This window comes from Somniosus microcephalus, chromosome 14 (genome assembly GCF_052327205.1).
Source record: "Somniosus microcephalus isolate GS21.2 chromosome 14, FLI_Smic_1.0, whole genome shotgun sequence".
In the NCBI taxonomy this organism is placed as follows: domain Eukaryota; kingdom Metazoa; phylum Chordata; class Chondrichthyes; order Squaliformes; family Somniosidae; genus Somniosus; species Somniosus microcephalus.
Window position 1 is genome coordinate 79,201,067 of NC_141000.1, and position 18,148 is coordinate 79,219,214.

Below are 18,148 nucleotides of genomic sequence, written 5' to 3' on the forward strand. Positions count from 1 at the left end.
CATAGATCATATGGATAGTCTTGTGATACACTTCAGGAGCTGAGGCAATGCCAAATGGTAACCTTAGGAATCTGTATCTGCCAAATGGACTGTTGAACGTGCACAGTCTTGAACTTGCTTCATCCAGCTTCATCTGCCAAAATCCTGATGATGCATCTAACTTGCTGAAATATTTTGCATTTGCAAACTGTGCCATGATTTCCTCACGTGTAGGAAGCTTGAAGTGCTCTCTCTTTATTGCTCTGTTTAGATCTCTTGGATCCAGGCAAATTCTGAGCTTTCCATTCTTTTTGTCCACTACGACGAGGGAACTCACCCACTCAGTTGGCTCATCTATCTTCTGAATCACGTTCAGGCTTTCCATCCTGTCCAACTCTGCCTTCAGTTGCTTTTGAAGAGCAAACGGAACTTTTCTGCATGGATGTATGACCGGTGTCATACATTTATCTACTCTGATCATGTGTTCTCCTGGAATGCAGCCTAGACCCTTAAATAGGTCGTTGTACTCTTTCATGAGTTCATCATAGACTGTCTCTCCTTCGCTTTCCACAACGAGGACTCTCTTTACCAGGTTCAGTCTCTCACAGGCTTTTAAACCTAGTATGGCTTGCACATCCTTTGGCACCATGATTAATGCTAGCGTGTGCTCTCTGTCCTTGTGTGTTACTTTGACAATGCATCTTCCTTTCACTGGTATATCAGTACCTGAGTATCCTGTCACTTTCACTTTTATTCCATGTATCTTTGGTCTGGGTCTAATTTTCTTAAAATCAGTCTCTGATATCACATTAACTTGTGCTCCAGTATCCAATTTAAATGGAATGTGTATGTCATTCACTTTTAGTGTCAACATCCAGTCTCTTTCTTCTTTTTTGTTTTCAGACACAACATCTACATAGAACTCCTCTATCTCGCTTTCATCTATTGCATGGACCTTGCTTTGTTGCGCTTGGTTCTTGTAGCAACGGGCATAATGATTGTTTTTGTTGCAACTATTGCATTTTTTACCATATGCTGGACACTTTCTTGGTGGATGCTGTGTACCGCATCGACTACATGACTTTCGATTGTCCCTTTCATTTTCGTTCGCTGGCCACGCCTCTTTTTTCACATTGGCGCTCTTTTTGTTAAACGGTTTGTATCCGTTCTTTCTCACTGCATCCACGTTGCAGCTTTTGTCACTGAACAGCTCCTTTGCCTGCAACTTCACAGTCTCTGTAGCCCTACACAGTGCTATGGCTTTTCCCAGGTCTAGATCTTGCTCTCTTAGCAGTCTTTCCCTTAGACCATTATCTGGAATACCACACACCAGTCTGTCTTTTATCAGCGAGCCTGTCAGTCCCCCAAATTCACACGATTTGCTTCGGTTTCTCAGTTCAGTCACATACTGATCAATAGTCTCACCCGTTTTCTGTACACATGTGAAAAATCTGTGCCTCTCAAACATCATGTTACGTTTAGGTATGCAGTAGGCCTCAAACTGTTCCATTATTTTATCTAGCTTCATTTTGTCTCCATCAACAGCGAATGTGAAGTTATTATACACCTCCAGCACTTCATCACCCACGACATGTAAGAACACTGACGATTTCCTATTATCACTTTTCTCGTCAGCTCCGATTGCTGATAAAAACAACCCCATACGTTCTTTGAACCTTCTCCAATTTTCAGCCACATTACCTGTCAACTGAAGCGTCGCCGGTGGGTGTAAACCTTCCATTTTTTCACTTCGTTAGCTATTCTTCAATGGTAAGCAATGATGTTCACTTTTGGTTTGCTAATATGTGGAGAGCTGATTTCACTTTAGATTTTTCCTCTTCATCTCTTTCAGTCACTTCTGACAACATGTATTGATTTCTTTGTGGGTTCAATGATGAGACATTTATGAAAGAGAATGAGTTTTAATCTAAAGTCTGTTCAACTCTTTATACAGCATTCAGGAGACACCATTATGCTAGTGATGCATCTAGAACGAAACCGAAACTAAACTAACTGCCTTGCTTCTCTCGGTCACATGCCCTCTGCTGGTCAGGCACAAGCAATCAATACATGCAATCATGCTATTAAGGCATCACAATCGAACAGGCAAATACCATCTCTATTTGCTGATATCATTACACCACACAAAGACTGTTCATTCCCCCCACACAGACTGTTCATCCCCCCCCCACACAGACAGTTCATTCCCCCCCCCCACACAGGCTGTTCAATACCCCACCCACACGGCCTGTTCATTCCCCCCCGACACAGACTGTTCATTCCCCCCCCACAGACTGTTCATTCACCCCCCACACAGACTGTTCATTCCCCCCCCACAGACTGTTCATCCCCCCCCCACACAGACTGTTCATTCCCCCCCCCGACACAGACTGTTCATTCCCCCCCCAGACAGACTGTTCATTCCCCCCCCACACAGACTGTTCATTCCCCCCCACACAGACTGTTCATTCCCCCCCACACAGACTGTTCATCCCCCCCAACACAGACTGTTCATTCCCCCCCCACACAGACTGTTCATTCCCCCCACACACAGACTGTTCATCCCCCCACACAGGCTGTTCATCCCCCCACACAGACTGTTCATTCCCCCCCACACAGACTGTTCATTCCCCCCCCACAGACTGTTCATCCCCCCCACACAGACTGTTCATTCCCCCCCCCACAGACTGTTCATTCCCCCCCCCACACAGACTGTTCATTCCCCCCACACACAGACTGTTCATTCCCCCCCACACAGACTGTTCATTCCCCCCCCACACAGACTGTTCATCCCCCCCCCAGACAGACTGTTCATTCCCCCCCTAGATTGTTCATTCCCCCCCCAGACAGACTGTTCATTACCCCCCCAGACTGTTCATTCCCCCCCCAGACTGTTCATCCCCCCACACAGACTGTTCATTCCCCCCCCACACAGACTGTTCATTCCCCCCCAGACTGTTCATTCCCCCCACCCAGACTGTTCATTCCCCCCCCACAAAGACTGTTTATTCCCCCCCATAGACTGTTCATTCCCCCCCCCACAGACAGTTCATTCCCCCCCCACACAGACTGTTCATTCCCCCCCCACAGACTGTTCATCCCCCCCCCACACAGACTGTTCATTCCCCCCCCACAGACTGTTCATCCCCCCCCAGACAGACTGTTCATTCCCCCCCCAGACTGTTCATTCCCCCCCCAGACTGTTCATCCCCCCACACAGACTGTTCATTCCCCCCCCACACAGACTGTTCATTCCCCCCCAGACTGTTCATCCCCCCACCCAGACTGTTCATTCCCCCCCCACAAAGACTGTTTATTCCCCCCCCATAGACTGTTCATTCCCCCCCCACAGACAGTTCATTCCCCCCCCACACAGACTGTTCATTCCCCCCCACAGACTGTTCATCCCCCCCCACACAGACTGTTCATTCCCCCCCCCACACAGACTGTTCATTCCCCCCCGACAGACAGTTCATTCCCCCCCCACACAGACTGTTCATTCCCCCCCACACAGACTGTTCATTCCCCCCCCACACAGTCTGTTCATTCCCCCCACACAGACTGTTCATTCCCCCCCACACAGACTGTTCATTCCCCCCCCACACAGTCTGTTCATTCACCCCCCACACAGACTGTTCATTCCCCCCCCAGACTGTTCATTCCCCCCCCAGACAAACTGTTCATTCCCCCCCCCCCACACAGACTGTTCATTCCCCCCCCACAGACAGTTCATTCCCCCCCCAGACAAACTGTTCATTCCCCCCCCCACACAGACTGTTCATTCCCCCCCCACAGACAGTTCATTCCCCCCCCAGACAAACTGTTCATTCCCCCCCCACACAGACTGTTCATTCCCCCCCACACAGACTGTTCATTCCCCCCCCAGACTATTCATTCCCCCCCACAGACTGTTCATTCCCCCCCACACAGACTGTTCATTCCCCCCCCACACAGACTGTTCATCCCCCCCCCACACAGACTGTTCATTCCCCCCCCACACAGACTGTTCATTCCCCCCCCCACACAGACTGTTCATTCCCCCCCCCACAGACTGTTCATTCCCCCCCCACACAGACTGTTCATTCCCCCCCCCACACAGACTGTTCATTCCCCCCCACACAGACTGTTCATTCCCCCCCCCACACAGACTGTTCATCCCCCCCCCACACAGACTGTTCATTCCCCCCCCACACAGACTGTTCATTCCCCCCCACACAGACTGTTCATCCCCCCCACACAGACTGTTCATTCCCCCCCCACACAGACTGTTCATTCCCCCCCACACAGACTGTTCATTCCCCCCCCCACAGACTGTTCATTCCCCCCCCACACAGACTGTTCATCCCCCCCCCCACACAGACTGTTCATCCCCCCCCCACACAGACTGTTCATTCCCCCCCCACACAGACTGTTCATTCCCCCCCCACACAGACTGTTCATTCCCCCCACACACAGACTGTTCATTCCCCCCCACACAGACTGTTCATTTCCCCCCCCCACAGACTGTTCATCCCCCCCCACAGACTGTTCATTCCCCCCCCACACAGACTGTTCATTCCCCCCCCACACAGACTGTTCATTCCCCCCCACACAGACTGTTCATCCCCCCCACACAGACTGTTCATTCCCCCCCCACACAGACTGTTCATTCCCCCCCACACAGACTGTTCATTCCCCCCCCCACAGACTGTTCATTCCCCCCCCACACAGACTGTTCATCCCCCCCCCACACAGACTGTTCATCCCCCCCCCACACAGACTGTTCATCCCCCCCCCACACAGACTGTTCATTCCCCCCCCACACAGACTGTTCATTCCCCCCCACACAGACTGTTCATTCCCCCCCCACACAGACTGTTCATTCCCCCCCACACAGACTGTTCATTTCCCCCCCCCACAGACTGTTCATCCCCCCCCCCACAGACTGTTCATTCCCCCCCCACACAGACTGTTCATTTCCCCCCCCCCACACAGACTGTTCATTTCCCCCCCCCCCACACACACACAGAGTGTTCACTCTCTTCCCACACTGACTGATGACATTGTTTCTCACACACACCCCCTTTCTTTCCAGATAGCCACTCCCTATATTAATATATACATCCATCACTTAGATTCTTCATTGACACTGTGCAGTTTAGATTCACAGCTGCAGCAATATTGTGACCCATTTACGGAAGAGCTCAAATTATAACGAGGGCAAGCGTGACAACACAATTCACACTCAAAGGTGTTTTGCACTCCGTCTACTGCTTGCATTATAGTTTTTCTTTAAATTAATCAGTTTGTGAATTTACATGAACTATACCCAGCACATTGAAGGAAGTATCTGTGTCTTCGTTGATTTCTCCAAATGTCAGAACATTGAAAATGTAATACTGGACTTAAACTGCTGCTGCGCTCGTGGTTTTAGCCTTTTTACTAGTACTTCTGCTGAAAACTGCAGTTGCCCGAGTCGTTAAACTTCCTTTGCAGCTGAATTCTGGTCAGACTTCCACATGAGCTCAAAGTGAGATGGCGCTGCCCTGTTTTAAAGAGACATCTTCGAAGATCAGAACATTTCTTACATTTTCTTTGCTTCTCTCATTCGGTGAGTAATCAGCTGACTTATTATTCTTTATTTGCTGTGTGGACTGGGTGCTGCTAGCTTCTCTGTTACAAAGCGGCACACCTAGCTCTAGCTAAATCTATTCCAGAATTACTGGCTCTAAAAGCCACACCTTATTCAGAATTGCTCAACCAGAACTGATTAACCTGCAGCAATTGTAAATCAGCACGTAATAGCAGCAGAAAAGCGAAAGCCTCCTGTCATAGTTATTGTTTTATGCTTCAGAAGGAAAGACTTGCATTTATATAGCACTTTTCCTGACCTCAGGACGTCCCAAAGCACTTTACATTGAATGAAGTACTTTTGAAGTGTAGTACCTGTTGTACTGTCGGAAATGCACATAGCAAGATCCCATAAACAGCAATGTGATAATGACCAGGTAATCAGTTTCAGAGATGTTGATTGAGGCATAAATATGGGCCAGGACACCAGGGAGAACTCCCTTGCTCTGCTGCGAAATAGTGCCGCAGGGCCTTTTACGTCCACCTGAGAGAGCGCAGACATCTCATCCACCTCCAACAGTGCAGCGCTCTCTGAGTGTCAGCCCGGATTATGTGCTCAAATCTCTGGAGAGGGTTTTGAACCCACAACCTTCTGACTCAGAGGGGAGAGTGCTACCAACTGATCCATTGGGAGAGACTATTTGGACTATCTTGTTCCAGTGGAGGCACCGTTCACATTCCAGAGCAAGATGTGTAATAGATAACAGTGACCGTGCGGCACAATGGCTACACAATCAAACATGTGCAATTGTAAATAAAAACAGAAAATGCTGGAAAATACTCAGCAGGTCAGGCTGCATCTGTGGAGAGAGAAACAAAGTTAACATTTCAGGTCGATGACCTTTCATTAGAAGTAGGTCGATGACCTTTTGTCAATAATGCAATTATCATCTTTACCCTGAGATTTACCTGAGTCTGTACCCTGGCACACTAGAAAATCAGGCAGGTTCCCTTATATTAAGTACTCCAACCTGCCTATTTGTTCCCATATTCACGATGCCCAGCTGATCCAGTGCACCTTGGTCCCAGGCCCAGGAAAACCTTCCCTGAAAACTGGAGCAAAACCTTCTGAAGTAAAAGCACCTTTAGACATGCTTGTTGCTTACCGTCATATCACACATATCCAGCATAGCTCTTACTTACTGATTACTTACGAATTAGGCCTCGTTGAACCGGCAGTGAACCTACCATTGCAATCATTACCTGTCTTGTTTGAATATTACGGCACATTGGGTCACAAAGTGGACAGCAGCTGTCTGTCTGAACCAAAACTGGAAAAAGTTCTTCCATAACATGAATATAATGAATATATGGAGAGTGATTTCAAGGCTGTGATAAGATCTTGGGGGTACTAAAGTATCCGGTTTGCAGTTTGAAATCATTTGAACCATCAATGCTCTGTGCCAGGAGAGCTAAGTTATAAAATTTACCATGTTATTGGCAAAAATATGTTATTTATTGAAGTAAGTTACTGATTGATCAAAGCAATGGTTGAAAGTAATTTTATGGTAGTTATCTACAGACACGTTCAAAGTACTGGATATATTGTAATCTGATTAGAGGCAGAGATAGTATCCCCATCTTTACGGGGAGGTGGGGAGGGAGCGGCAGAGGCCAAAGGTGGCTGAAGAACCCTGCAGAGGCCCAACCAAATTTAACGGCAGGAACTCAGAGTTTTTTTCTTCCGTTTCCCGCCCGGCAGCCGGCCAAATTGACAGGCTGACCTGGGGGGTGTGGTGTTGGCGTGATCACAGGAGGGGAGCAGGCTGCAGATTGGGGCTTGGGGGGTGGGGCTGGGGTGGTGAGGACCACTTTGGCAGCGGGTGTGTACGTGTCGGGTTGGAGTCATGTTTCATAAGAACATAAGAAATAGGAGCAGGAGTAGGCCATTTGGCCCTTCGAGCCTGCTCCGCCATTCAATAAGATCATGGCTGATCTTCTACCTCAACTCCACTTTCCTGCACTATTCCCATACTCCTTGATTTCCTTAGTATCCAAAAATCTATCGATCTCTGTCTTGAATATACTCAACGACTGAGCCTCCACCCTCTGGGGTAGAGCATTCCAAAGATTCACCACACTCTGAGTGAAGAAATTTCTCCTCATCTCAGTCCTAAATGGCCAACTCTTTATTCTGAGACTGTGACCCCTGGTGCTAGACTCTCAGCCAGAGGAAACATCCTCCCTGCATCTACCCTGTCAAGCCCTGTAAAAATGTTGTATGTTTCAATGAGATTACCTCTCATTCTTCTAAACTCTAGAGAATATAGGCCTAGTCTACTCAATCTCTCCTCATAGGACAATCCCCCATCCCAGGAACCAGTCTGGTGAACCTTTGTTGCACCTCTATGGCAAGCCCCAATCTATCAGTCTCAGACACTCATTGATAATCAGCAATTCAGTTAATGCTGATTTACTGTGACATCCCTGAACTGCCTTGATAACCTCTGTTATTCAAATTGCTAGGTACTTAATTGGCTGTGAAGCTCTTTGGGATGTCCTGAAGTTATGAAAGGTGCTATATAAATTCAAGTTCTTTATTTCTTCCTTTCTTTTACACATATGGATGCATTTCATTATAGCTCAGTTTGTAGCATTCTCTCCTCTGAATGATGGTTGTGGTTTCAAGCTCCAAATCTTCAATCTAAGCTGATACTTCAGTAAAGAAAGAAGAGCGTGCTGCATTATTGGAGGTGCTGTCTATTGGCTGAGACATTAAACTGAGGATCTGTCTACCTGTTCTACTGGTTCAGATGGACATGGAAGATCTCACGGCATTTAAAGAAAGTCAAGGGCTTGGGCTGGTTGTTCATGTTCTCTTCAAGTCTTTGTGCTGTAAATATCCTGATGGATAATTTATGACAGAAATGCAGCTAATGGAGGTTCCATTTCAATAGTCTCCTCTTCTGTTCATAAAGTCAAATATTTTTCAGATTAATAGCCACAATGTAAGCTTTAGGGCAAAATTTTCCAAGGCCCTGTGCTACCAGTGGACCCTTGCATGCCGCAGCTTCCTTACTGGAGAATTGCTGGTGCACTCCCCATGACTTTTTGTCCATAGAAAACAATGGATGGAAAATTGTAGGCAGTGCCCTTCTAATTTTTTGACAAACTATCTACTGGGTGTGCAGCATCTTGGAGAACTTTCCCCTCAATATCAACTTCTATTTGTACCTTTGTAACAAAATCTCCAGGCGTTCACAAGCAACAGGAGTGCAGCTACAACTGACACGACTTTGCCACTTCGTTTTAACTTTAGTTGTTAAATGTACTCGTCAAGCTAATGATTGACAGTATGAGGAGTAGAATCACTTTAAAATCAGATCAAATGCTGAGCCTCAGCTGTATTAAGACTCTCATGATGATGATTTCATCCCCGCCTTGGATCAGCAGAACAATTGAGAGAAATGCTATACTGTTAAATCAAGTCTATGCGTGTCCACCCAGGGAAGGCAATTTAGGTTTAATCAATTAAAAATTGAATTTAACTCCATAAAGTCTTTGTATTCACTATTTATTGCCTCCATATATAGGATGCCTCTGTGTGTATAATATTTATCTTGAAAGCTTGTTTCAAGTAGGGAAAGATAAGGTCTAAGTGTAACTATGAAGACATCTGGCAATACAGTACAATATCGTTTATGACTGTCTGAATGGTGTTGTTAATGCCAGTTTTGTTTACAATCTACTCCTAAAGTAGGGATATACTTTGCCACCATTTTTCCCTTTGTATATTTCCATCTGTGCCTGGTTACTTTGAGCATTTCAAACTTTTCTGTGACTTCAACCAATAAGAGAGATAGTGACAAATGCTACTGCCACTTCCTTTCCTAACCTTAACTGTCAACTCGGCCTATCTGCGCTTTCAGTAAGCAATTCCTGTTTCAGCAGCCTCCTCCGTACATTGGGTAATGCATTGTTTCGTTCTGATCTAGTCACAAACAGTCCCTTCAGGTTTTGTAAGCTCTGCATCTACGAGCAGGGTTGTCTAGCCACAAATACATTAAGACTCTTGTATGATGATCTCACTCCCGCTTTGAATCAGCAGAACAATTGAGAGAAATGCTATATTGTAAAATCAAGTGTAATTCGATTAAGTTCAAAATCGGGCGCGGGGATCGTGATGCGTGATCTGCCTGCGTCTGTTTAAAGGAGTTCATGCAGCACGTAAAATTCATGCTGTCTGCTACTTTGCATGATTGCAGCTCACAGCTCAGCGCTGAACTCATTGCTCACAGGCTGTGCACTCAGCAGGGGGCCGAAGTTCACACGAGCCTGCGCCTCTTAAAAGCAGTCTGCACCTCTTAAAGGTGAGCTGCCTTCTGGTGATGAAATGTGTTAAAAGTGCTTCAGCACAAACAGAAATGGCTCAACAGGCCAGGGAAAGGGCACCCAGGTTCTTGGAGGCAGCACTCGAGCTTTGTGCATGGGGTGAGCACTCGAAGAGAGGTCCTCTACCCATAGGTGACCAGGAGGCCCTCCAGAAAGAATAATGTGGGACCAGACCGCCAAGGCAGTCACTGCCAGCAGTGTCGCCCCCAGGACGTGGCTCCAGTGCCCAAAGTGGTTTCATGACTTCAGACGAGTGGTCAAGGTCAGTGAATGCAACTTCAAAAGCCATATCCCACCATCTGCACCATCCTCACACACTGCACGACCCCACCTCTCCCATCACTCACCTACCAACAATCTCTACCAAACACGAGCCACACCTCACATTCCTAGCTTCACCTCACCCCCTTGGAAGAGACGGTGCTGTCCATTCTTAGCAGGGGCATGGCTGAGCCCGTGGCCAGCGGGGGGGCCTGAAAGAATACAAGATGCCGGTATCCTCATATGTTATCTTCCTTCTCACACCCCACTTCCCCCTCATCCCACAATCTCTTCTGATTTACAAGCTGCACATGGTGTAAGCATGCACCTCTTGCTCTCCTCTCTCCCCTCACCACAACCCTACCCTTATGCTTTCCTCATTTCAGACACCCAAGAAATGCAGATTGCCCAGCCAATGCTTGAACAAGAAGAGGGAGAGGAGTGTGAAGAAGAAGGACAAACACTGTCACTTGATTTCACACTCCCAACCACCAGCTGCTCAAGGTCATCCTGTAAGGTCATCTGCAGTGTCCCCCATGGAAAGTCAGCGGCCTTCCACCAGCCATGCTGCAGTCACTGGGGTAGCACTGGGCAGGAGCACGAGGACAGGCAAAGGCACATGCAAGACAGTCACTAAGGGAATGCACAAGTGTAAAGTCTGTGTGTTCTAGTTGTAATTAATAACACACAGACTACAAGATTAAAGTTCAACAGGTCTTTACTGGTTGGAGGTCAGGACTATATGAAATACAATCTTACTACACAGTGCTTATATACCGGTGGTCACCACCGGTACTACGTATACAGCAGCCAGAGAAAGTAGTACATCTCTTAAGGTGGAACAGGCTTAAGTTCTCTTAAGGTGGAACAGGTTACATACACCACAATCCTCCCTTTTTAGCTTAATAGTCATATCCCCATTTAACATAACATCATAACATATATACATATATAACTTCAGGTATAAACAGTTCAAAGGTTCAGTCTCTCAGGAGGCCTTCTGATTCGGTCTGGATAACGCCTTTCAGTGGTCTCTGATTCTTGTTGCTGAGGTGACTCTTCTTGTTGGTTTCCTATGTATTGGACGTCATCATCAGGTACAGTCCCTGCCGAGGTAGATGCTTCAGGTTCATTAACGTCTTCCACAGTTGTCTCTGTCGCAACCATGGGTTCGACCCTTGCTCTTGATTCTACCAGTTGATCCGCATGACGTCTTGTCACATTGTTACCAATATCTACTGTGTACATCAGAGGTCCTTGTCTGGCCCGAATTGTTCCGGACTGCCATTTTTCGTTTCCATAGCCCCTTACCAACACTGGTTGTCCTACTTCGAAACTTCGAGTGGACTTGTTATTAATATGCCGGAACTGTTTGTTTTCCACTTCCCTCCGCACATTTGGTTTTAACAAGTCCAACCTGGAACGCAACCTCCTGTTATAAAACATCATGGCAGGACTTTGGTTAGTCACTGCATGAGCGGCGTTTCGATACGCCATTAGGAAATTGTCCACCTTGTGCTGTAGCGGAATCTGGTCATCGTTCATGGCCTTTATTGCCTTTTTGAATGTTTGGACAAATCTCTCGGCCAACCAGTTTGTCGCCGGATGATATGGGGCAGAGGTATAATGTTTCACCCCGTTCTTCTTTAAGAATTTTTGGAATTCTTCCGACACGAACTGTGGTCCGTTGTCCGAACAGATCTGTTCTGGCAATCCGTTCCTTGCGAATATTGTTTTTAACACCACAATTGTCTTTTCTGAAGTAGTGGTATTCATCTTGATCACTTCTGGCCATTTGGAATGTGCTTCCACCGCAATTAGGAACATGGAGTCCATGAATGGACCAGCAAAGTCAATATGTATGCGTTGCCATGGGGCTGAAGGCCATTCCCATGGGTGTAGTGGTGCGATCGGAGGTGCATTTTGCACTTTTTGGCACCCAGCGCAGCTTTTCGTCAACTCCTCTATCTGTTGGTCAATACCCGGCCACCATACATAAGCCCTAGCAAGACTTTTCATCTTAACTCCCCCCAGATGACCTTCATGCAGTTCTTTTAGAACTCTTTCCCTTAACTTGGGAGGAATAATCACTCTTGTCCCGTACATCAAAGTACCATGGCAGACGGACAGCTGGTCTCGCCTTGCCGAGAATGCCGGTAACAGAGGATCACCACGTGTTGGCCATCCTTTCACTGTCACCTCGTAGACTCTGGACAGTGTCGGGTCATTCCTGGTTTCTCTTTCAATACTTGCATTGGTGACTGGTAAACACTCGATGATGGTCGAATGAAATAACTCAACAGGGTCAACTATCGTCGTTTCTTCTTCTTCAGGTAGTGGCAGGCACGACAGCCCATCAGCATTGCCATGCTGCTTCGTACCTTTGAATTCTATTTGGTATTGATGTGCCCCTAGGAAAAGGGACCATCTCTGGAGACGCTGTGCTGTCATCACTGAAACACCCTTCTTAGGGTTAAAAATGGATACCAACGGCTGATGGTCTGTCAGAAGTGTGAATTTTTGGCCCTGCAGGTAATGATTAAACTTCTTCACTCCCCATACAAGGCTGAGAGCCTCCCTATCGATCTGCGCATAGTTGCGCTCAGCGGAGGTCAATGATCTGGATGCAAATGCGATTGGCCTTTCCGTGCCATTTGGCAACTTGTGTGAGAGTACTGCCCCAATACCATATGGAGAAGCATCACAAGCCAACCGAATAGGCAGTGTCGGGTTGAAGTGAGCCAACACTTCCTCTGAGGTGATCAATTCTTTGCTTTTGCGAAATGCCTTCTTACAGTTTTCGCTCCATTCCCATGGTACCCCCTTCTGTAAAAGAGCGTTTAGCGGGTGCAATACCGTGGATAGATTTGGTAGAAATTTATGGTAATAGTTAATCAATCCTAGAAACGACCTCAACTGAGAGACATTATCCGGAGCGGGAGCCTTTACAACTGCCTCTATCTTGTCAGGAGACTTATGAAGCCCCTCCCGGTCAATGACATGACCACAGTACGAGATCCGCTTCTGGACGAACTCACATTTCTGCCGATTAACTCCAAGTCCATACTCTTTCAGTCTGTTGAGCACCAGTTCCAAGTTTGCGAGGTGTTCTTCATCACCATCACCTGTAATCAGAATATCGTCCAGGTAACATTATGTGCCTGGAATTCCCTGTAATACCTGCTCCATGGCCCTCTGCCAAATTGCTGGAGCCGATGCCACTCCAAAAACCAGTCTATTGTACACAAACCTCGATGCGTGTTGATCGTGAGGTATTGGCGTGACTCTTCTTCAACCTCCATCTGCAAGTACGCCTGCGCCAGGTCTATCTTGGTGAAGTGTTTCCCGCCAGACAACGAAGCAAAAATATCCTCAATCCGCGGAAGCGGATACTGCACCGTGTGAAGCACCGGATTAACGGTGATTTTGAAATCTCCACAGATGCGAACCTTCCCTGGTTCTCCTGGCTTGTTGCTCGAAGGACGTTTCATAACGGGAACAATGGGCGTAGCCCACTCACTCCAATCTACCTGAGACAGGACACCTGAACGTTCTAGCGCTTCCAGTTCCGCTTCTACAGTAGGTCGTATTGCATAGGGTACCGGTCTGGCTTTAAAAAATTTTGGTTGTGCATGTTCATCAATCTTGATGTTTGCCGTAATTCCTCTCGGTGTTCCCAGTCCCTGCTGGAACACCTCTTTAGCATCATCCAATATTCTGGACAATCGTTTAGGTTTGACATCTGTTTCCCCGGAATCTACCGTTAGTGCCTTCAAGGAGTGCCAGTCCATATTCATTTTCCTAATCCACTCCCATCCCAGTAGTGGTGGACCTCCTTCAGGTAGCACATATAAGTCCATTACTTGGCTTTCTTCGCCCTTGTGGACCACTTTTACCTCTATCTTTCCGACGGGGTACACTCTTTGCCCCGTGTATGTTTTCAATATAATCTCCGTATCCCGTAGGGGAATATGTTGGAATAACCTTTTGTAATCTTTCTTATTCATGACCGTCAATGCCGATCCAGTGTCCAATTCCATCTTTACTTGGACTCCTGCTATCTGAAGGGTGACCCAAATTGTCTGGAGATCTGCATCCTTACCAACGTTGTGTACTCTTAAGCTACCCAGTTCATTACTGCTAGCGTCTGAATCTGACTTCTGTTCGGTCGAACTGTTCTTTGTCACCTTGTGTACCTTTATGTATTTTCCTTGCGGTGACTTTTTGTTGCTGGTCTTCTTTCCTGACCGGCATACTTTAGCTATGTGGCCAAGCCTGCCACACGTTCTGCATTCTTGGTTTTTAAACCAACACTGGTTCTGATTGTGTGTTGTCTTTCCGCAACGATAACATTTTACAGTACTCAAACCCAATTTATTTGTACTGAGTTCCGGTGACCGTAGCTGCATTACTGCCGTGCCTCTCGCTGCGGCTTCGTGTGCTGCTGCCATAGTGACCGCTTTCTCAAGCGTCAGCTCATTCTCCTCGAGCAATTGCTTTTGTGTATCTTCTTTTAATAAACCACACACAAATTTATCTCGTAGCGCCTCTGTCAATCTCGTTCCGAATTGACAGTACTTTGCTAGCTTACGCAATTCCATTAAATATTCAGCATTGCTTTCACCCTTCAGCTGCCTTCTGCTGTAAAATTTAAATCGTTCCGCTAGCATCAGCGGCGTGGGGTTTAGGTGATTTTTCAGGACAGTAACAATCTCCTCGAACGTCTTATCCGCCGGTTCATCTGGTGATAAAAGGTGTTTCAATTGCCCGTATGTCTTCGCACCCATTAAGTTTAATAATGTTAGTGCTTTCTCTGCATCTGGGATTTTATTTGCTTTACAATAATTTTGTATGCGTTCTACATACATAGCCCAATCTTCGATGTCGCTATCAAAGGTATTAATGTTCCCATGTTTAGGCATCGTTGCAATTTAATTTCTTTTTATTTTTATCCAAGATGGCGGCTTCCGCGCTCTTGTCTTCGTCCTCCGCCTACAAAATGGCGGTTTTCCCGCGCTTGGCGGTCTTCACCCTTCCCTCGACGCTGTCTCCGCTTCACCGCGGCTCTCGCGCCTTCAGTTGCCCCCAGACGCTGCGCCTTTTTAGCCCGAATGCGGCCCGGCCCTTATCACCAGCCGTGATCGATGTCCCCGCGCTGCGCCTTTCGGCCCGAATGCGGCCCGGCCCTTATCTCCGGTCGCGATCGATCTCACCGCCCTTATTCCTCCGTCTTCCCTCCCCGTCTGTACAGCCAACGCGGCCGATTTTCTGGTCGCGTCGCTGCCCGGCTTACCCACTACCGAGGTAGAAAGAAGATAGCTGACAGCCGCTGATGGAGGCTTCGAGTTCAGGATGTCTTCTGCACTCTGGTTTCTCGATGTCTGCCGCGCGACGTGTCTTCCAGCAGGGTGATGAGGGTGGAAGCCTCTCTTCGATGTCCGTTCTGTGGACGAAGCCGCCGTGGATATAACTGCCGCAGGGTAAGAATCTGACTCGTCGCCACTGTAAAGTCTGTGTGTTCTAGTTGTAATTAATAACACACAGACTACAAGATTAAAGTTCAACAGGTCTTTACTGGTTGGAGGTCAGGACTATATGAAATACAATCTTACTACACAGTGCTTATATACCGGTGGTCACCACCGGTACTACGTATACAGCAGCCAGAGAAAGTAGTACATCTCTTAAGGTGGAACAGGCTTAAGTTCTCTTAAGGTGGAACAGGTTACATACACCACAACAAGGGTGATTAGTTGATTTATTGATGTAATATTGGATGAATATATGGATAAAGTTGGATTGGGAAGTTTGCTTTGTAGTGGTTTATTTCAGCATTGTAGCCAAGAGGACGCTGTGATTAGTAACAGAGGGAAGGTAAGGTGTGGGACTAATGTTGAAAGGGGAATTGGGGTTGTGTTCACAGGTACCCAGATGGATGATTTGATCCTGGAAACTCCAGCCAGAAAGAAGCTGTCTGGGTTGCCTCCTTCCTTCTGCTTCCTCCTCCTCCTCCTCTTCTCCTTCCTCCTCTTCTGCTTCCTCATCTTCCTCCTGCTCCTCCCTCTGTGAGCAGCTTGTCCCTTTTGCTGCCTCTGGTCCATTTCCATGTCATTCCAGGATTTTGACCCAGTGACGATGAAGGAACAGCAATATAAATATATTTCCAAGTCAGGGTGGTGTGTAACTTGGAGGGGAATTTACAGGTGATGGTGTTCCCATGCGCCTACTGCCCTTGTCCTTCTAGGTGGTAGAGGTCGCAGATTTGGGAGGTGCTGCCGAAGAAGCCTTGGCGAGTTGCTGCAGTGCATCTTGTAGATGGTACACACTGCAGCGAGAGTGAATGTTTATGGTGGTGGATGGGGTGCCAATCAAGCAGGCTGCTTTGTCCTGGATGGTGTCAAGCTTCTTGAGTGTTGTTGGAGCTGCACTCATCCAGGCAAGTGGAGAGTATTCCATCACACTCCAGACTTGTGCCTTGTAGTTGGTGGAAAGGCTTTGGGGAGTCAGGAGGTGAGACACTCGCCGCAGAATACCCAGCCTCTGACCTGCTCTTGTAGCCACATTATTTATGTGGCTAGTCCAGTTAAGGTTTTGTTCAATGGTAACCCCCAAGATGTTGATGGTGGGGGATTTGGCGATGGTAATGTTGTTGAATGTCAAGGGGCGGTGGTTAGACTCTCGCTTGTTGGAGATAGCCATTGCCTGACACTTATGTGGCGTGAATGTTACCTGCCACTTATCAGCCCAAGCCTGAATGTTGTCCAAGTCTTGCTGCATGCGGGCATGAACCCCAATTTCCCTTTCATTATCTGAGGAGTTGAGAATGGAACTGAACACTGTGCAATCATCAGTAAACATTCTCACATCTGACCTTATGATGGAGGGAAGGTCATTGATGAAGCAGCTGAAAATGGTTAGGCCTAGGACACTGCCCTGAGAAACTCCTGCAGCGATGTCCTGGGGCTGAGATGATTGACCTTCAATCACCACAACCATCTTCCTTTGTGCTAGGTATGACTCCAGCCAGTGGAGAGTTTTCCCCCGATTCCCATTGACTTCAATTTTACTGGGGCTCCTTGGTGCCACACTCAGTTAAATGCTGCCTTGATGACAAGGGCAGTCACTCTCACCTCACCTCTGGAATTCAGCTCTTATGTCCATGTTTGGACCAAAACTGTAATGAGGTCTGGAGCCGAGTGGTCCTGGCAGAACCCAAACTGAGCATCGGTGAGCAGGTTATTGGTGAGTAAGTGTCGCTTGATAGCACTGTCAACGACACCTTCCATCACTTTGCTGATGATTGAGAGCAGACTGCAACTAGAGCCCCCAGGACTGGGAGCAAGTGGTGTTCTCTAAAACCTTCCTTTAAGAACTAAACCTTGCAAATGCCCAGCGGGAACTCCCTGCACACTTTAACAACTTTTGAAATGCCTAACACTAACCCACTACTCAAATAAACTGTACAGGAACCAGCACAAAAGCAAATATCAAAACTTGCCTGAAAGTTGCATGTGTCCCTTTAAGTAGCGCTTATGGGGTGTCTGTCATGCAGCTGAACGCACGTTCAGCTGTGCGTGCTTTGGAGAGGGCATAAAGTCGAGCGACGACATCCAAAATAGCAGGTCGTGCATCAAATCAGCATTGCACGCTAATTGATGTCACGATCTGCCTCATTACCATTTTTCTAGTGAGCGCGGGCAACAGCCACGCTGCCGACCTGCCCAAAATGGCGGGCGGTGCTGGAAATGGACGGAAGCGAGGTGGCTGCCATTTTTTTTACGAAACTGGCCTTAACAGCCGGCACTAAGGTGCCAGATTTCATGACCAAGGTGTCCTCCATGTCAGTCTGCAATTTCCACACCTGATGGTGGTTGAAATTCCTTTGTGCTATTTTTTGCACATCAGTTAATGCATTCACGTCAAATTTCTGTATACACTATTTTTACAGTCATTGGCATGTTTTCAA

General features: G+C 47.3%; 1 protein-coding gene across 1 annotated transcript in view; it reads left to right on the plus strand.

Annotated features, from left to right (window-relative positions):
- The first annotated feature begins 5,131 nt into the window (after positions 1 to 5,131).
- Positions 5,132 to 18,148, plus strand: part of LOC147107600 (immunoglobulin superfamily member 3-like) — a 61,154-nt gene continuing 48,137 nt past the window's right edge. The window contains exon 1 of the mRNA XM_086006760.1: positions 5,132 to 5,569. Within this exon, the coding sequence (XP_085862886.1) occupies positions 5,494 to 5,569 (76 nt within the window). The 5' untranslated portion in view covers positions 5,132 to 5,493. The remainder of the gene's footprint in view (positions 5,570 to 18,148) is intronic.